The sequence below is a fragment of the Microcaecilia unicolor genome, chromosome 5 (genome assembly GCF_901765095.1).
Source record: "Microcaecilia unicolor chromosome 5, aMicUni1.1, whole genome shotgun sequence".
NCBI lineage: Eukaryota > Metazoa > Chordata > Amphibia > Gymnophiona > Siphonopidae > Microcaecilia > Microcaecilia unicolor.
The window spans coordinates 1024579-1045921 of NC_044035.1; the positions used below are offsets into that span (position 1 = coordinate 1024579).

The 21343-nt window shown below is 44.7% G+C and overlaps 1 protein-coding gene across 1 annotated transcript in view; it reads left to right on the forward strand.

Annotated features, from left to right (window-relative positions):
* The window catches only part of CPXM2 (carboxypeptidase X, M14 family member 2), a 191624-nt gene that overhangs the window by 148609 nt on the left and 21672 nt on the right, over nt 1–21343 (forward strand). The window contains exons 10-11 of the mRNA XM_030202559.1: nt 7162–7341; nt 8280–8577. Coding sequence (XP_030058419.1) covers nt 7162–7341; nt 8280–8577 — 478 coding nt within the window. The remainder of the gene's footprint in view (nt 1–7161; nt 7342–8279; nt 8578–21343) is intronic.

Below are 21343 nucleotides of genomic sequence, written 5' to 3' on the forward strand. Positions count from 1 at the left end.
CTCCGCTCACTGGACAAGTCTCTCTTGTCGTCCTCCTTCTCCTCCACTGCTGGCTCCAGGCTTCGCTCCTTTTCTCTCGCAGCACCTTATGCCTGGAATAGACTTCCTGGACCTATACGTCTAGCTCCATCTCTACCTGTTTTCAAATCTATGCTGAAAACCCACCTTTTCAGTGCTGCTTTTAGCTCCTAGCCACAATTGCCCTCCCCTTGTCCTTTCCTCCCTTCTCACCCATTACTTCCCTCACCCGTGACCGTCTTGTCTGTCTGTATTATTTAGATTGTAAGCTCTTTTGAGCAGGGACTGTCTCTTTGTATCAGGTGTTCAGCGCTGTGTGCATCTGGTAAATTTTTGACCCTCGAGTCACTCCTCTAAGTTTTTTTTTTCACCTTTCTTCTCATTTTAACATTGTCTCCTTTTTTTAAAGTTAAACACTAACGTATTTGATTTCCTATGTATGCTTACTTCAAAGCTAATATCAAATCCGATCATATTATGATCACTGTTATCAAGCGGCCCCAGCACCATTACCTCCTGCACCAGATCATGAGCTGCACTAAGGACTAGGTCTATAATTTTTCCTTCTATCGTTGGCTCCTGTACCAGCTGCTCCATAAAGCAGTCCTTGATTTAGTAAAGGAATTTTACCTCCCTAGATTGCCCCGATGTTACATTTTCCCAGTCAATATCAGGGTAATTGAAATCACCCATTATTATTGTGTTGCCCAGTTTGTTTGCCTCCCTAATTTCCTTTAACATTTCTGCATCCGTCTGTTCATCCTGGCCAGGTGGACAGTAGTACACTCCTATCAGATGCTGTGGTAGTGGTGGGATTCTGGAGCTTATTCTGCCCAAAGAAGCCAGGAACCTTGACCTCTGGTGCTTTGGGCCTGTTAAGGATAGTACTCCGGGACATTGGGCAAAAGGGGTTAGCCCTGCCCTAGTTATGGGTGGGAGCATAGCTAGTGCCAGACAGGCAGGTTTTATTTTTGGTTTACTTGCGCACTGCGTGCTCTTGGCGCCAGATGTGCATCTGAACTGCGGCGATAGGGGGGGCCAGGGCCATTGTGAGGGGGCACATTATAGCCCCCCCCCCGCCGCTGCTGCCGACTCCCCCCCTGCCGCCGTCACCTACCTTTGCTGGCGGGGGACCCCAACCCCCACCAGCCGAGGTCTGCTTCCTCCTGCCGCTGCCTTTAAAAATATTCCTTCAGCTGGCGGGGGACCCCAACCCCCGCCAGCCGAGCCGAGGTCTTTTAAGTTCTTCTTCGTCCTCGTGCTGTTCAACTGCTGAATCCAGTTTCGGAGTCTGACGTCGCAGCACGTTGTACGTGCAGGACGTCAGACTCACAGACTCTGTTTCTGCAGCTTTGAACAGCACAAGGACGAAGAAGAACTTAAAAGACCTCGGCTCGGCTGGCGGGGGTTGGGGTCCCCTGCCAGCAAAAGTAGGTGATGGCGATGGTGGGGGAGGGTTGACGGCAGTAGGGGGGTCCAGGGCAAAATCTGCGGGGGCCCAGGCCCCCGTGGCCCCACGCAGATACGCCCCTGCTCGTCGCTAACGCTACAACAAAAACATGGAAAGGCCTTAGTGAAGGGCCAGCAACAGCTGCAACAAGTAGTACAGAGGCAATGGGAGCACCAGCAAGCCTCCCAGAGATCTCTGGAAGCCCAGCAGAGCTCCCTGACCTAAGTGACGCAAGCCTTGCAGACTTCCAGGTTACCCACTCTGGTCCCGGTGTTATCAAATATGGTACCAGAGGACGACCCAGAATATTTCCTGACCAATTTTGAAAGAATCACCTACCTTACTGGTTGACCAGAAGTGTCATGGACAGCTTGGCTCTCTGTCTTTCTTGACCCCTCATCTCCGTCCCTCATTCTCGGAGACTTTAACGTACATGCTGATGACCTATCCGACCCCCATGCTTCTAAGTTCCTCACCCTGACATCCTCCTTCAATCTCCAGCTGTGCTCCACCACCCCTACTCACCGTGACGGCCATTGTCTTGACCTCGTCCTTTCCTCCTCCGGCTCACCCTCCAATTTCCACGTCTCAGCTCTTCCTCTCTCCGACCATCACCTGATCACATTCACACTTCTTCACCCCCCCTCCACCCCGTCCAACTTTAACCACCACCTCCAGGAACCTCCAGGCTATTGACCCCTCCACCTTATCACCTACTATCTCTAATCTCCTCCCCTCCATCACGTCCTCCGCAACTGTCGACAAAGCGGTCTCCGCTTACAATACCGCTCTCTCCTCTGCTTTGGATACCCTCGCATCATCGATCTCCCGTCCCACAAAACGCACCAATCCCCAGCCCTGGCTGACTCCTTGCATCCGTTACCTTTGCTCCTGCACCCGATCCGCTGAGCGCCTCTGGAGGAAATCTCGTACCCTTTCAGACTTCCTCCACTACAAATTCATGCTATCCTCCCTCCACTCCTCCCTATTCCGTGCAAAACAGGACTATTACACCCAATTGACCAATTCTCTCAGCTCCAACCCTCGTCGTCTCTTCACCACCCTTAACTCCCTCCTAAAAGTGCCCCCCGCTCCTACTCCCCCTTCTCTCTCTCCTCAATCACTGGCCGACTATTTCCGCGACAAAGTGCAAAAGATCAACCTTGACTTCACGACCAAGCCACCACCTCCTCTTCACCCTTTAACCCTCTCCCTCATCCAACCTACCCAGGTCTCTTTCTCCTCTTTTCCTGAGATCACCGAGGATGAAACTTCCTGCCTTCTTTCCTCCTCGAAATGCACCCCTGTTCCTCTGATCCCATCTCCACCAACCTACTCAACACCATCTCCCATACTGTCACCCCCGCCATCTGTCGCATCCTCAACCTCTCTCTCTCCACTGCAACTGTCCCTGACACCTTCAAGCACGCCGTTGTCACACCTCTCCTCAAAAAACCTTCACTTGACCCTACCTGCCCCTCCAACTACCGCCCCATCTCTCTTTTACCCTTCCTTTCCAAAATACTTGAGCGCGCTGTTCATAGCCGCTGCCTTGATTTTCTCTCCTCTCACGCCATCCTCGATCCACTTCAATCCGGTTTTCGCCCTCTGCACTCGACTGAAACGGCACTCTCTAAAGTTTGCAATGACCTGCTCCTGGCCAAATCCAGAGGTCACTACTCCATCCTCATCCTCCTCGATCTTTCCGCCGCATTTGACACTGTCAATCATGATTTACTTCTTGCCACGCTGTCCTCTTTTGGGTTCCAAGGCCCTGTCCTCTCCTGGTTCTCCTCTTATCTCTCCCACCGCACCGTCAGGGTACACTCCCATGGATCTTCCTCCACTCCCATCCCACTATCTGTTGGAGTTCCCCAGGGATCTGTCCTTGGACCCCTTCTCTTCTCAATCTACACCTCTTCCCTGAGCTCGCTGATCTCGTCTCATGGTTTTCAGTATCATCTTTATGCTGATGACACCCAGCTATACCTCTCCACACCTGACATCACCGCGGAGACTCAGGCCAAGGTATCGGCCTGTTTATCCGACATTGCGGCATGGATGTCCAGCTGCCACCTGAAGCTGAACATGTCCAAGACCGAGCTCCTTGTCTTTCCTCCTAAACCCACTTATCCTCTTCCTCCACTCTCTATCTCTGTTGATAACACCCTCATCCTCCCCGTCCCATCTGCCCGAAACCTCAGAGTCATCTTCGACTCCTCCCTCTCCTTCTCTGCGCATATCCAACAGACTGCCAAGACCTGTCGCTTCTTCCTCTTCAACATCAGCAAAATTCACCCTTTCCTCTCTGAGCATACCACCAGAACTCTCGTCCATGCTCTCATTACCTCTCGCCTTGATTACTGCAACTTACTCCTCACCGGCCTCCCACTCGGCCATATATCCCCCCTTCAATCCGTTCAGAACGCTGCTGCACGTCTTATATTCCGCCAAAACCGATATACTCATATCACCCCTCTCCTTAAATCACTTCATTGGCTTCCGATCAGATATCGCATACAATTCATGCTCCTCCTCCTTACCTACAAATGCACTCAGTCTGCGGCTCCTCACTACCTCTCCACCCTCATCTCCCCCTATGTTCCCGCCCGCAACCTCCGCTCACAGGACAAAGCCCTTCTCTCAGTACCCTTCTCCACCACTGCCAACTCCAGGCTCCGCTCATTCTGCCTTGCCTCACCCTATGCCTGGAATAATCTTCCTTTACCCATACGCCATGCCCCCTCCCTACCCATCTTCAAATCTCTGCTTAAAACTCACCTCTTCAATGCTGCCTTCGGCGCCTAACCGCTCGAGAAATATAAAATGCCCCAATCTATCCACCCTATCAGATTAACTGTTCACTCGTCCTCTAGATTGTTCACTTGTCTTTAGATTGTTCTCTTGTCTTTTAGATTGTAAGCTCTTTGAGCAGGGACTGTCCTTCTATGTTTGAATTGTACAGCGCTGTGTAACCCTAGTAGCGCTTTAGAAATGATTGTTAGTAGTATTATCTAGGGAATTTACTGATCGGTAGCAGCCAAACTTCATTTCAAGATGTGAAATCCAGTGGGACAGCCACCTATGAGGAAGTAAAGGCTGCACCCAAGAGGCCTACCAGCAGTGTTTCCAGAAGAGGTCTCTGCAAGTTAAAGAAAACCCCCAGGGTCCTGACTATACCTTCTTTTGTTGAGAAAACCCCCAGGGTCCTGACTATACCTTCTTTTGTTGATTTTCAAGGTATTTGATTGAATTTCTGTGAGAGAAGTTGTTGTCTTGGAGTTATTTTGGCCTGTCGTTTATCATTTTGTGAACAGTTAATGAATATTGTGAAGACTTCTTATTATCACTTGTGGATCCTTAGTCAGCTCAAGTTGATGATTCCTATTTATGATCTGAGGGTGGTGCAGCAGGGTCTGGTAATGACCAGGTTGGACTACTGCAATGCTTTAGATTTGGGACTTCCACAGGTGTGGTCCAGAACTCTGCTGCCCTTGTGCTTTTTAGTTGTTCTAGACAGTCTCATGTTACTTCATACTTGCAGAGATCACACTGGTTGCCTGTTTCGTTTAGGGCAGTGGTTCCCAGTTCTGATCCTGGAGTCACCCCAGCCAGTCAAGAGTTTGGGATATCCACAATGAATATTCATGAGAGAGATTTGCATGGAGTGGAGGCAGTGCATGCAAATATCTCTCATGAATATTCATTGTGGATATCCTAAAAACCTGAATGGCTGGGGTGCCTCCAGGTTTGAGAACCATTGATTTAGGTTAAGGTTTAAGTTGCTTCTGTTGGTACATGTATTATGGCATGAAGCTCCGTTGTATACATAGTAGGTGTTTAGTCTGAACTGTCCCCTAGAGGGTACCTTCATTGCTAAAAATACGCCTGGTGGAAACGAGGGAGTCTGCATTTTCTGTGATAGGACCTGTTGAGTGGAATAAACTTGTGGCAAGATGGAATTGCAAAAAGATAGACAGCATTAGTTTAAAAAAAAAAGATTGAAAACCTATTATTTAAACAGGTTTATAATGGATAAAAGTGAGTGAGAAGTGATACTGCTGTGGGGTGCTGCTGATTATTGTGTTTTGATGTCTTAGTATCATCCGCAAATAGGCAAACTTTACCGAAGGGTTAGAAGGTAAAGTTTGCCTATTTGCGGATGATACTAAGATCTGTAACAGAGTGGACACCACGGAGGGAGTGGAAAACATGAAAAAATATCTGAGGAAGCTAGAAGAATGGTCTAAGGTTTGGCAATTAAAATTCAATGCGAAGGAATGCAAAGTGATGCACTTAGGGAATAGAAATCCACGGGAGACGTATGTGTTAGGCGGGGAGAGTCTGATAGGTACGGGCGGAGAAAGGGATCTTGGGGTGATAGTATCTGAGGATTTGAAGGCGACGAAACAGTGTGACAAGGCGGTGGCCGTAGCTAGAAGGTTGTTAGGCTGTATAGAGAGAGGTGTGACCAGCAGAAGAAAGGGGGTGTTGATGCCCCTGTATAAGTCGTTGGTGAGGCCCCACCTGGAGTATTGTGTTCAGTTTTGGAGGCCGTATCTTGTTAAGGATGTAAAAAGAATTGAAGCGGTGCAAAGAAAAGCTACGAGAATGGTATGGGATTTGCGTTACAAGACGTATGAGGAGAGACTTGCTGAACTAAACATGTATACTCTGGAGGAAAGGAGAAACAGGGGTGATATGATACAGACGTTCAAATATTTGAAAGGTATTAATCCGCAAACGAACCTTTTCCGGAGATGGGAAGGTGATAGAACGAGAGGACATGAAATGAGATTGAAGGGGGCAGACTCAAGAAAAATGTCAGGAAGTATTTTTTCACGGAGAGAGTAGTGGATGCTTGGAATGCCCTCCCGCGGGAGGTGGTGGAAATGAAAATGGTAACGGGATTCAAACATGCGTGGGATAAGCATAAAGGAATCTTGTGCCGAAGGAATGGATCCTCAGGAGCTTAGTCAGGATCGGGAGGTGGGGCTGGTGGTTGGGAGGCGGGGATAGTGCTGGACAGACTTGTACGGTCTGTGCCAGGGCCGGTGGTGGGCAGCGGGACTGGTGGTTGGGAGGCGGGGATAGTGCTGGACAGACTTGTACGGTCTGTGCCGGAGCCGGGGTTGGGAGGCGGGGCTGGTGGTTGGGAGGTGGGGATGGTGCTGGGCAGACTTGTGTGGTCTGTGCCGGAGCCGGTGGTTGGGAGGAGGGGCGGGTGGTTGGGAGGCGGGGATAGTGCTGGGCAGACTTATACGGTCTGTGCCCTGAAGAGCACAGGTACAAATCAAAGTAGGGTATACACAAAAAGCAGCAAATATGAGTTATCTTGTTGGGCAGACTGGATGGACCGTGCAGGTCTTTTTCTGCCGTCATCTACTATGATGTTCATTTTAGTTTATTTTATGGATTCTGTGTGTGTTCATTCTAACATTTTTTAGGTAGCCTAGAAATAGGTAATAAATAAAATACCTGCTGTATATGAGTGTTACTTGCCTTGAACAACTACGGAAAAGGTGTGAAGTAAATTTGATAAATTTTGCAAAAATAGTTCTTCCTCTCGCCATGTATACGTATACCTGCTCTGTCCCTCTTGCACATTCTCACAATCCTCCTTTCTCCTTACACCTATCTGAACAGGGCGGAAATAAGAACTCAAAAAGTGTATTTTATGTTTCTGATCACAGGGGTCAGAACTGGGCGGCTGGTCTTTAGGAAGATGGACACAGGATGGAATTGACATCAATAAAAATTTTCCTGACCTGAATACGCTCCTGTGGAACGCTGAGGATCGCAAGCTGATTCCAAACAAATTCCCAAATCATCACCTCCCTATTCCAAAATGGTACCTTTCAGAAAATGCAACGGTGAGACTTCTAATATTACCAAAATAGGAACCACCCATAAGAGGTTACTAGAACTAATACTCCTATAGGAGCCAAAGGGAAAATATAATTCAGACCCATCCCTATATACGAGGTTACTAGGAATCACTAGAGAATGTACTGTATACCTATAGGAACTATAGGGGAAACATGACTCCACACCTGTCCTGTGTTATCAAAGATGGTACCAGAGGACGACCCAGAATATTTCCTACCAATTTTGAAAAAGAACGCCTACCTTGCTGGTTGACCAGAAGCGTCATGGACAGCTTATCTAGGGAACTTACTGATCCGTAGCAGCGGGATCAGGACAGCATTTACTGCACTCCTGTAGGGGAGACATGACTTCCAGACTCCAGGACTATAAGGGAAACATAGTTACGAGGTTACTGGGGATCAGGACAGCATTTACTGCACTTCTGTAGGGTTTATAGGGGAAACTGACCTGTCCATAGGTGTGAGGCTATTGGGGATTGCTACATCGTTTACTGTTTTGGGGTAATCTTGAAATGTCTACAAGTAGTTGGGAAGTCTGAGTATTTACCTGTTGACTTTCATCCAGTTCTGAAAGGGAAAATATTCCCTTTGAAAACTGTCTATGAAAAATACCTGCAGAGATCTGTGCCTGCTTTTTCTGTGGCTATTTTTCCATTCCAGTCATGTGGGTAAAGTTATTTATATTTTGTGACAACACATATATGCTTACCCTTCAGATGGTGGGAAATTTTCAAGAAACCATTACAGTCAGGTAACTTGTCGTTTGCCTAGGTAAGTGGTTTTAGAACATTTCCCTCCCAGTGTCCTTAGGGTTGCATGTGTAGAGTGTGAAGCTGGATGTTTAATGATTTGGGTACTTGGGGAGGGAGGGTGGGTGGATACTGAACCACGCTCTTATGCGGAGCTCATTCTGTCCCCTTTAGGTGGCTGTGGAGACACGAGAAGTTATTGCATGGATGGAGAAAAACCCCTTTGTGTTGGGTGGAAACTTGCAGGGAGGAGAACTGGTGGTGGCATACCCATATGACATGGTACGGTCGGTATGGAAAACCCAGGAGTACACCGGCACCCCCGATGACCATGTGTTTCAATGGTTAGCATTCTCCTACGCCTCCACGCACCGACTGATGACGGATGCCAGCCGGAGAGCCTGCCACACCGACGATTTCCACATGGAAGATGGGACTGTGAATGGAGCCTCCTGGCACACTGTGGCAGGAAGTGAGTGTCAGGGAGGGCAAACCTTTGCTTTTATCGAGAAATGCCAGTTTCACAATGAACGCTCTGTCTAGTCAATGGCGGACGTGCAACTGGCTTTGTTCCCACAGAATAATGAATGAGCTGACATTCCGTGGCCCTTAGCTAGGTAATGCCGCTGAAACCAGCTAGGGGCAGAGTTTGGGTGGAGATGCTGCATAGCCAGTCACTGGCGACATTCAGTAAGTAGATGAAGTTAGGAATCAAAAAAGCTGAACTAATATTATCCGCCGAGCTAACCAGGCACCGGTCTCAATATTGGCCTGCTGCATGGTAAACTAACCTGGATACTCAGAGCTCAGCATTGAATATCTGGGAAAATTCAGCCTGCATCTGCCAGTAGTGTGAGGAAAAATATAATCAATAAGAACTGAACTTGGTCCCTCTTATGGAACTCTTTGCCTATTGATTTAAGGAGAGAGTATGATCTGCTATGCTTCAGAAATATGTTGAACATTGAATGTTCATGGTTTTTATGCTCTGTATCGTTAGTTTTAGTCTGCTAATTATTATGCTTGAGTTCTCCTGTGGGGCACGTAGGTCTGACTCCTGTGGCTCACGAGATGTCCGGGGGACCCTCTCACACTTATGCTGGCAACAGATTCCTGGAAAAACATGGTAGTGTACAATACAAAGCAAGTTCTTAAATTGTTCTGATAAATCCTGTTGCTAATTTTCATGCCCTAGATAAACACTAAACAGGGGGGGGAAACAGAACAATAATGCTCTAACAAAGTTCAACATGATACAAGTGTCTCAGCTCACACTTAGAACAAAACACTTACCTGCCCCAAGTAGCGGAGGAATTACATACTCTTTACAATTTTGTGCCGCAGGTAGCACTTGCCAGAGGAAACCTTCTCATAGCTGTAGCTGCGATCCCTCATAAGGAAATGCTATTCTTTTAGCTCCAGCTCACCAGAGATGGTGAGCAAGCATGGGTGAAAGCAAGACATAGAGGGGCATAATCAAAGGGACGCCCAAGTTTTTCTGAGGACCTCCTCGCAGGACGTCCCCGTGAAGGGGCGGGGAAACCCATATTATTGAAACAAGATGGACGTCCATCTTTCGTTTCAATAATACAGTCGGGGACGCCCAAATCTGGAAATTTAGGTTGACCTTAGATATGGTCGTCCTTAGACTTGATCGTTTCTGATTTTCGGCGATAATGGAAACCGAGGACGCCCACCTCAGAAATGACAAAATCCAAGCCCTTTGGTCGTGGGAGGAGCCAGCAGTCATAGTGCACTGGTTTCCTTCACATGCCAGGACACCAACCGGGCACCCTAGGGGGCACTGTAGTGGACTTCAGAAATTGCTCCCAGGTGCATAGCTCCCTTACCGTGTGTGCCGAGCCCCCCAAAACCCACTACCTACAACTGTACGCCACTACCATAGCCCTTATGGGTGAAGGGGGGCATTTAGATGTGGGTACAGTGAGTTTCTGATGGGTTTTGGAGGGCTCACATTTACCACCACAAGTGTAACAGGTAGGGGGGGATGGGCCTGGGTCCGCCTGTCTGAAGTGCACTGCATCCACTAAAAGTGCTCCAGGGTCCTGCATACTGCTGCAATGGACCTGAGTATGACATTTGAGGCTGGCAAAAAATATTTTTAAAGATTTTTTTTGAGGGTGGGAGGGGGTTAGTGACCACCGGGGGGAGTAAAGGGAGGTCATCCCCGATTCCCTCCAGTGGTCATCTGGTCAGTTTGGGCACCTTTTCGTGGCTTGATCGTAACAAAAAAAGGACCAAGTAAAGTCGTCCAAGTGCTCGTCAGGGACGCCTTTCTTTTTTTGATTATGAGTCGAGGACGCCCATGTGTTAGGCATGCCCAAGTCCCGCATACGACATGCCCTCATGACGGAAAGCAGTTGGGGACGCCCAAAATCGGCTTTCGATTATGCCGATTTGGCGACCCTAGGAGAAGGACGCCTATCTTCTGCTTTCTATCGAAAGATGGGCATCCTTCTCTTTCGAAAATAAGCCTGCTAGTAACATAGTAGATGACGGCAGATAAAGACCTGTATGGTACATCCAGTCTGCCCAACAAGATAGCATAAGGTATGATATGATACTTCATATGTCTACTTAGAGGTTTTAATGCCCCTTTATCAGTGGCGTAGCCAGACTGCCAATTTTGGATGGGCCTGAACCCAAAGTGGGTGGGCACAAAATTTTCTCTCTACACCCCTCCCCCAGCAAAATTTAGTCACGCTAATCAGATGCATTTGTCACACAGGGTAAAGTGCTGCTTTTCAGTGCATCAGATTTCAGAAAATTTATTTAATAGCCTAATACCCTTTTCAGTGAGCTTTCAGAGGCCAAAACCTCCTGCCTCAGGTTAGTATAATGCTGTTACGGTAACCTCGCCTGACCTAAGGAAGGAAGTATTGGTCTCTGAAACTTCATTAACACAGGTACCATATTACTTTATCCTAAATTAAAAATAAAATTATTTTCTTTACCTTTCTTGTATGGCCATTTACTTTTTCTCATTGTGTCGCTCCCAGTCTCTAGATTCTGCTTTCCTTCGTATTCGCTTAACTCTTCTGCCAGGTTTTCCTGGCCATTTGTCATTTTTCTCTCCTTTTTCTTTGCTTTCTTCAATATTTTTCTGCCTCTCTCTCTCTCTCTGTCCTGATTTAATTCATTCTTACTATCCATTCTTTAATTTCCTTCATCTACTTATGGCTTTTCATCTTTTTCTCACCCTTGTTCTCCCCATGCCCCTTCCTCTTATTCTCCAGTCTTTCACTACTCTCCTTTTCCATCCAGCAGCTCTCTTCTTTCTCTCCCCATCCTTCCAGTCTCCCCTCTCTCTCCCCATCCATCTAGTAGTCTCCCCTCTTTCTTTCTGCATCCTTCCGTCCAGTGTCACCTCTTTCTCCCTACCCTTCCATCCAGCGTCTTCCCTCTTTCTCTCCCCATCCTTCCATCCATCTACCTTCCATCTAATGTCTCTCTCTCCCTCTTTCTAACCAGTGTCTCTGTATCTCTGTACCCTTTTCTGTTCAGTGTCCCTTCTCCTCTCCACATCCTTCCAGTCTCTCCCCTTTCTCTCTGCGTCCTTTCATCCATCTCCCCTCTTTCTCTCCCCATCCTTCCATCCAGAGTCTCTCTCCCCATCCATCCGTTTTTCCTCTTTCTCTCCCCATCCTTCCATCTGTTTTCCCTCTTTCTCCCCATCCTTCCATGTTTTCCCTCTTTTCTCTTTTCCTCGAGGCCCATGCCAGCGCCAGCCCCAGCTCCCATTGCCAGCCACTGCTGCTTTTCCTGTTGAGCAGCAGGGCCGGCACTACAAAAAGAAGAAGTGCTAACGCTAAGGACAAAAAATGTAAAAAAAAAAAAAAAAAAAAAGCGCGGCACCGGCAGGCACTGTCTAGGCAGCCTTGAGGCATTGGCTGCTGGCTCGCAGGCTCCTCCCGTCTCTTACGTTACTGCCCCTGCGTCGCTCCATTTAGTAGTGGTTTATGGACTTGTCCTTTAGGAAACCGTCTAACCCCTTTTTAAACTCTGCCAAGCTAACCGCCTTCACCACGTTCTGCGGCGACGAATTCCAGAGTTTAATTACGCATTGGGTGAAGAAAAGTTTTCTCCGATTTGTTTAAAATTTACTACACTGTAGTTTCATCGCATGCCCCCTAGTCCTAGTATTTTTGGAAAGCGTGAACAGACGCTTCACATCCACCTGTTCCACTCCACTCATTATTTTATATACCTCTATCATGTCTCCCCTCAGCCGTCTCTTCTCCAAGCTGAAAAGCCCTAGCCTCCTTAGTCTTTCTTCATAGGGAAGTCATCCCATCCCCTCTATCATTTTAGTTGCCCTTTGCTGCACCTTTTCCAATTCCATTATATCTTTCTTGAGATGCGGTGACCAGAATTGAACACCGCAAACATGTGGATAAAGGCGAGCCGGTTGATATTGTGTATCTGGATTTTCAAAAGGCGTTTGACAAAGTACCTCATGAAAGACTCCAGAGGAAATTAGAGAGTCATGGGATAGGAGGTAGTGTTCTATTGTGGATTATCAATAGAAATTAAAACAAAATAAAACATGGAAAAGAAAATAAGATGATACCTTTTTTATTGGACATAACAATACTTTCTTGATTAGCTTTCGAAGGTTTCCCTTCTTCAACAGATCGGAAATAAGCAAATGTTGGTAGGTGACAGTATATATAACTGAAAAATCAAAGCATTTCAATGACAGTCTAACAGTGAAAGTCTAACAGGATCCTGCTAGACTGTCACTGAAATGCTTTGATGTCTCTTATATATACTGTCACCTACCAACATTTACTTATTTCCAATCTGAGGAAGAAGGGCAACCTTCGAAAGCTAATCAAGAAATGTATTAAGTTATGTCCAATAAAAAAGGTATCATCTTATTTTCTTTTCCATGTTTTATTTTGTTCTATTTCTTGATTACCTTTAAAAGTGGACTAACACGGCTACCACACCTCTCTACTATTGTGGATTAAAAACTGGTTAAAGGATAGAAAGCAGAGAGTAGGGTTAAATGGTCAGTATTCCCAATGGAGTAGGGTAGATAGTGGGGTTCCTCAGGGGTCTGTGCTGGGACCGCTGCTTTTTAACATATTTATAACTGATTTAGAGATGGGAGTAACTAGTGAGGTAATTCAATTTGTTGATGACACAAAGTTATTCAAAGTCGTTAAATCGCAGGAGGATTGTGAAAAATTACAAGAGGACCTTACCAGACTTGGAGACTGGGCGTCTAAATGGCAGATGACGTTTAATGTGAGCAAGTGCAAAGTGATGCATGTGAGAAAGAGGAACCCGAACTATAGCTACGCAATGCAAGGTTCCACGTTAGGAGTCAGCGACCAAGAAAGGGATCTCGGCATTGTTGTTGATGATACTTTGAAATCCTCTGCTCAGTGTGCTGCGGCAACTAAGAAAGCAAATAGAATGTTAGGTATTATTAGGAAAGGAATGGAAAACAAAAATGAGGACATTATAATGCCTTTGCATCGGACCGCATCTTGAATATTGTGTGCAATTCTGGTCACCGCATCTCAAAAAAGATATAGTGGAATTAGAAAAGGTACAGAGAAGAGCAACAAAAATGATAAAGGGGATGGGATGACTTCGCTTGGAGAAAAGACGACTGAGGGGATATATGATAGCGGTCTATAAAATAATGAGTGGAGTGGAAGGTGTAGACGTGAATCATTTGTTTACTCTTTCCAAAAATACTAGGACTATGGGGAATGCGATGAAGCTACAAAGTAGTAAATTTAATACGAATCAGAGAAAACGTTTCTTCACTCAACGTGTAGTTAAGCTCTGGAATTCATTGCCAGAGAATGTGGTAAAGGCGGTTAGCTTAGTGGGGTTTAAAAAGGGTCTGGACGGCTTCCTAAAGGAAAAGTCCATAGACCATTATTAAATTGACTTGGGAAAATCCACTGCTTATTTCTGGGATAAGCATCATAAATGCCACTGTTGGAAATGGGATACTGGGCTTGATGGACCTGTGGTCTGTCCCAGTGTGGCAATACTTATGTACCTATGTAGTATAATAAACAGCCTACTGAAACCCCCACAACAGAACTAGCCTGCCCAGTCACAACTGAACTACAATGATTTTGCTATGTACTTTGCCAACAAAATTAAAAGTCTCCACCAGGATCTATAGGCAGTCCCACCCATTCTCCAATCAGCTAACCTAGATCGCACAAACTCACCCCCTCCTGACACAGACATATGGACTCTTTTAATCCAATAAGAGAGGAGGTCCTTGACAAAATCCTAAGAAACCTTCAACCAACTACCTGCTCCCTCGACCCCTGCCAATTAAAGATAGTGCAGTAGGCAAGCAGGGGCTTCATAGAAGGCGCCACAAAAATTGTCAACTCCTCTCTTTCTAATGGGCAACTACCAACAGTATTAAAAATGGCAGTGGTTCACCTTTTGCTTAAGAAAAACAACCTTGAAAATTGCCGGCTGGCATAGAACATCCCATTTTTAGGGAAACTTAGGGGTCCTTTTACTAAGGTGTGCTGAAAAATGGCCTGCAGTAGTGTAGACACATGTTTTGGGTGCACGCTGAATTATTTTTCAGCTTACCTACAAAAAATGCCTTTTAAAAATTGTTACCTGAACTGGATATGCAGCAGAATGAAAATTGCCATGCTTCCATTTTGGGTCTGAGACCTTACCGCCAGCCATTGACTTAGCGGTAAGGTCTCACACGGTAACCAGACGGTAATGATCTACGTGCGTCAAATGCCACTTGGTAAATGGAGCAATTTTGTCTAGTATGGCTTTCACCTTGGTGTCCCTGAGGTATTTGATCGAACCATGTGTAAGAGATGCGATAGTGAGGGAATCTGTTAGCTCAGACCAGAAAATGGCCTTGTTGATTATATCTCTGATGGAGATGAGTTTGGAAGACTTATATCTGATTACGCTTGACATACAGATATCAGTGGTGAAATCCAGTTGGAAGTGATCAGACCATGGTACTATCTTCCATTTGAATGAACTAATCAAGCTATTAGGATAAGAAGTCATGAAGTCTAACATATGGCCTTTTCATGAATTGCACCCTCGGAGAATGTAGTTAGTTCGCAGTCCTTCAGGAATGATTTGAAGTTGTGGACATTGGTGTCTGCATCATTTTCCAAGTGTAGGTTTATTTATTTTATTTATCTATTTATTGCATTTGTACCCCACATTTTCCCACCTATTTGCAGGCTCAATGTGGCTTACATAGTACCGTCAAAGGCGTTTGCCCAGTTGGTGGATAACAAATACAAAGTTGTATAGTGATCGTATGAGGTATAAGTGGAGGGTCGGAATGGATGAAGATTGCGTGTTGTCCTGTTCGATCATAGTCACGCTGTGCTGGTAGGTGAAGAAGGTTACGTGGGGTCGTTGGGGTAAGCCTTTTTGAAGAGGTTGGTTTTTAGTGATTTCCTGAAGTTCAAGTGGTCTTGGATTGTTTTCACAGCTTTTGGGAGCCCATTCCATAGTTGTTCACTTATGTAGGAGAAGCTGGCTGCGTAAGTTGTTTTGTATTTCAGTCCTTTGCAATTTGGGTAGTGTAGGCTTAGGTAGCATCTTGATGATCTGACTTTGTTTCTTATTGGTAAGTCTATGAGGTCTGTCATGTATTATTTATTTATTTATTACATTTGTACCCTGCGCTTTCCCGCTCATTGCAGGCTCAACGCGGCTTACATATTAACAAGAGAATACAATCTGGGACTATTCTGGGACTACGCCATATATGATTTTGTGGATTAAGGTGCAGATTTTGAAGATGATCCGTTCTTTGACTGGGCGCCAATGCAACTTTTCTCGGAGGGGTTTGGCACTTTCGAAACGTGTTTTGCTGAATTTCAGCCTGGTTGCTGTGTTTTGGGCGGTCTGGAGTTTTTTAATGAGTTGTTCTTTGCAGCCCGTGTAGATTCCGTTGCAATAATCTGCAAGGCTTAGGACCATTGATTGTATTAGGTATCGAAAAGTTGATCTTGGGAAGAAAGGTTTTAATTGTTTGAGCTTCCATATTGAATAGAACATTTTCTTTGTTACAGAGTTTACTTGGCTCTCGAGGGTAAGGTTGCAATCGAGTGTGACACCGAGTATTTTCAAACTGTCCGAGGTATGGTTGTGGGTTTGTATTTGTTATATGGAGAGGAGAGGACGAGGCAATATGTTTTTTCGGTGTTCAGTTTCAGTTGGAATAAGTTTGCCCAGGAGTCCATGATGTTCAGACTATCGTTGATTTTGTTGGTTATTTCTGTCAGATCATGTCTGAAGGGGATGCATATTGTAACATCATCTGTGTAAATGAATGGATTAAGGCCTCGGTTGGATAAGGACTGTGCCAGTGGAATCATCATCATGTTGAAGAGTATTGGTGATAATGGTGATCCTTGAGGTACTCCGCAGACTGCTTTCCACGGTGGTGATATGTTTGACTTTGATTTTACTTAATAAGTTCTGGTGGTTAGAAAGCCTTTGATCCAGTTAAGTACGTTTCCTTCAATCCCAAAGTGGCCTAGTATTCTTAGTAGTATGTTGTGGTTTACCATGTCAAATGCGCTCGACATGTCGAACTGGAGAAGAAGTATACTTTTGCCTGTGGCAACCTCCTGCTTGAATTTGGCCAGGAGGGGTGACTAGGACAGTTTTGGTGCTATGGTGGGATCGGAATCCTGATTGTGAATTATGTAGTATTGAGAACTTGTCCAGGTATTCCGTAAGCTGTTTAGTCACGAAGCTCTCCATCATTTTTACTACTAATGGGATAGACGCAACTGGGTGGTAATTGGTGATATCGTTTGTGCTTTTCTCGGCGTCTTTTGGTATTGGGGTGAGAAGGATGTTGCCGCATTCCTCAGGGAAGAGACCTTGTTGTAGCATGAAGTTTAGATGGGATGTGAGGTCTGCTATGAAGCGGTCTGGGGCAGACTTGAGTAGATGACTGGGACATGTATCGTTTGCAGTGGGTCTTGGCGAACCTGTGAGTCGCTTGTGTAACTGATTTGGTGCTGAGGAGATTAAATGCTGTCCAAATGCGATCAGCTGGGTATCCTTCAGAGGATGGGTCCAGATCGTTGAAGAAGATTTCGATGTCGGTATTGTGATGAGGAAGTGTGCTGCGTAGTTTTATTATTTTTTTCATTAAAGTTAGCAAGTTTGTCTGCGGGTGGGATGTCTGTGTTTAAGTCTCCCAGGAAAATAATCCTTGAAAATTGTGACATGGCAGAGAAAGTCATCTCTTCAAGTAGAGGTTCGGCCTTGGACCAAGCTCCCGGAGGATGGTAAATGAGGAGTAGGGCGATTTGATTTGCCTCTTTTGAATTATCACAGAATTTGCACAGCATGTATTCTAGTTCAGGGAAAACCCCAGAACTAACTAAAGACATGTGGAGAAAACTGTTAAAAATAAGAGCAAGTCTGCCTCCTTTTTTACCCTGTGTTGGAGAATGAAGAATGCCATAACTGGTTAGGTAGATGTGGGGCAGTATCGGGCTATCAACTTCTGTGAGCATTTTTCTGAGATAAACAGTAATCCCATATCTGAAGATTCTAGCAGATCCTTGAGTAAGAGAACCTTGTTCCCCACAGACCTGGCGTTGATATAAACGGCAGGGACAGGAGTGAGTTAAGACTTGTGTTCCAAAGGGGAGAATTGTTTGGATAATTCCAAAAGGTAGTGAGGTTTTTTAGGCCGTCAAATGTTAGCCATTTAGTTCTGGTTTGTAACCATAGTATATATGTATTTATTTATTTATAACATTTATACCCTACATTTTCCCACCTACCAGCAGGCTCAGTTGGCTAACATCAGACCGTAAAGGCAATCGCCAATCCGGTAAACAAACAAATGAATTATAGTAAGGTGAACAGCAAGGATTGAATTACAAAGAATGAGGGAAAAGAGGGGGAGGGTAAGAGAGTCCATGAGGTCCATAAGTTAGTTGTAGTCCAGGAATTATGGATTTAGGACGGGTCCATTAAGGTAAGCCTTTCCAAATAAGCTGGTCTTCAGAGAATTTTTGAGGTTCAGATGATCATGAATAGTTTTCACTGCTTTAGGTAACGCATTCCATAGTTGAGTGCTAATGAAGGAAAAAGTGGAAGCGTAAGTGGATTTATATTTGAGACCATTACAGGTAGGATGATGTAGGTTTAAATATGAGCGGGATGATCTGGAAGAATTCCTAGGTGGCAGATTTATAAGGGTAGCCATGTAACCTGGGGCTTCACCATAAAGAATTTTATGGACCATGGTGCAAATTTTAAAAGTAATTAGTTCCTTTACTGGAAGCCAATGTAGTTTCACACGAAGGGGTCTAGAACTGTCGAATTTTGATTTTCCATAGATTAACCTGGCTGCTGTATTCTGGGCGGTTTGGAGTTTCTTTAGAAGTTGTTCTTTGCATCCTGCGTATATTCCATTACAATAGTCTAGGTGGCTCAATACCATCGATTGAACTAGGTTACGAAATATTTCTCTCGGGAAATAAGGTTTTATCCGTTTGAGTTTCCATAAAGAGAAGAATATTTTCTTGGTGGTGGAGTTTGTTTGATTGACGAGTGATAAGTTACGATCAATAATTACACCAAGTATTTTTAGACTCTCAGATATCGGAAGGGTAAGATCAGAAGTGATTAAGGTTGAGGATTTGAACTTATTGTAGGGAGAAGAGAGGATAAGGCAATGAGTTTTCTCAGTATTTAATTTTAATTTGAATGAATTTTCCTAGGTGACTATCTGGTGTTTAATCCAAGCTTAATTTCATTGGAGATTTCAGATAAATCATTTCTGAAAGGAATGTAGATAGTGACATCATCGGCATAGATGAATGGGTTAAGGCCAAGCTTGGATAGGGGCTAAAGGAATCAGCATTATGTTGAAGAGTATAGGGAAAAGAGGCGAGCCTTGAGGGATTTAACTTGGTAAGTTCTGGAGGTTAAAAAGCCCTTCAACCATTTTAATATGTTTCCGCCTGTTCCGAAGTAATCAAGAAGTTTTACAAGGATTTTATGGTTCACCATATCAAAAGCACTCGACATGTCGAATTGTAGTAGGAGAATACTTTTTCCTAAAGCTATTTCCTCTTTGAAGTTGGACAAGAGCATGATGAGCACAGTTTCAGTGCTATGGAGTGGGCGGAATCCCGACTGTGATTCATGCAAAATGGAGAATTTATCCAGATATTCATTGAGCTGTTTGGTCACCATGCTTTCCATTAATTTTACAAAAAGTGGAATAGATGCAATTGGATGATAATTAGTGAGATCACTAGTAGTGTTCTGACGGTATGTATTGGCATTGTCTAGCAGATACCCGACATTATAATTAGGGTTTTCTTAGTACAGGGTTTTCAAGACAGGTTCTAGATTACAGGGATAGGATCAGGCACCAAGTTATCTGGGAGGTTGCCGCCTGATGTGCTCAAAAGGGCTAAGCAAATCCATGTGAGCCACTTCATTGTGATAGCTTTTGGAGCTAGTTTAAGTCAGTCAGGATTAGCCCTCTTTATCAGTCCTAAATGTGCGCTGTTAAAGACTTCAGAACGGAATCCTCCTCAAAGGTAGACGCCAACGATGGTGAGGAGAGGTCATGGTGTCTCAGGTACTCATAAGGTGGGGAGGTGTGGACGTATTGATTTGTGGCAAGCTTCAAAATGATGCTATTACTCGCTATAGTTAGGTAGGGTTCCTAATTTAAGCTGCCATTTTTCCCGAGTCAGTCATGCAGCAGTCGGGGGAGTTTAGATGGGGCAAGAAGCCATATTGTAGCTCTCCTGTTATAAAGCTGTTAATTTCCTTTGCTTGCTGTTAGCTGAGCAGGGCAGGTATTTATAAGATATTGGAGAGAATTGACCTTAAGCAAATTAGGCTGCCGTTCTTTCATAGTCAGTCGTGCAGCTTTGAATGGTTTCAAATCCAGATAATTCTCTTATTCAAGTTGCAGGATTGGAATTACTACAGGCAATGGAGAGAGGAGGAGGTGGTGATCTGAGCAGTTCAGGTACATTTAAGACAAAGAGGCAACATATATATATATATATATATATATATATATATATATATATATATACACTTTATTGCTGGTCCTCATTAAGAGGAACCTAAACTCTCTCCTTGTACCATAAGTGGGACATCTCAATAAAATGTCAGGCTGATTACATCAAATCATCGCTCAGTAAGCAGAATGGTGAGCCTAGGCTGCAAACACCCAAGAAAGCAATACAGTATGGTAGGTGGAATTCTTCTGTGCATGAAAGAAGAGAAGGTTCTGGAGGTGATCATATCTTAAGGTGACCAAACACGTACAACAGATAACAGCAAACACCAGAAGGAGAATGGCCAGAAGGAAAAAGGAGGTGACAGTGCTTCTGTATAGATTTCTGAGCAGACCTCATTTGCAGCACTTCAAAAGGACATAAACAGGATGGAGTTGATTCAGGGGGAAGCCACTAAAATGGTCAGTGATTTTCATTAGATGGGTCATCTAATAAGCAGGGTGGAAAGGTCTTAATAAACTTGAAACTTGATAATAAATGATATGGGGACAGACTTTAAGGTCTCAGTACGTATACTTTGGAATAAAGACAGGAGATATGATAGAGGCATTTAAATACTTCCATGGTATAAATGCACAGGAAACTGGCTTCTTTTAATTGAAAGAAGCTTTGGAACAAGGGGTCATAGAATGTGGATGAACAGGTGGTAGACTCAGGAGTAATCTAAGTAAATTTTTCTTTATAAAACGTAACCCCAGGCACAACTCTGACTCAGTTCCGCCCCGGGACCAGGGTCACACAAAAAGATCAGTCAGCAGTCTCTGTGTTGAACTTCATCATGTTTTACTAAGAGTAATTTGAAAAGCAGTTCATAAACTTGTCAACTTGGTCTGTATAATTTAGGGTGTTTTTCTTCAGATGGTCAGCACAGTACAAATCATAGTCTCCAGATGATATTGGGGCTTTCAGACTCGCAGTTCAGTTCTATCATAAATCTTCTCTATTTGCAAACCAGAACAAAGTACTTGGGAATCTTGATTAAGGCCCAGATGCACTAAACGTTTTTCATCGTTAAATGAGCCCTTAAGGAAGAATTTCCTATCCTTTCCATGCACTAAAGCCTATTTTTCGACGGCAGTAGCAGCTAACGAAACTGGAATGCAAATGAGAAACTACCATTGAAATGTAGACAATTCGGAATGCACTAACCAT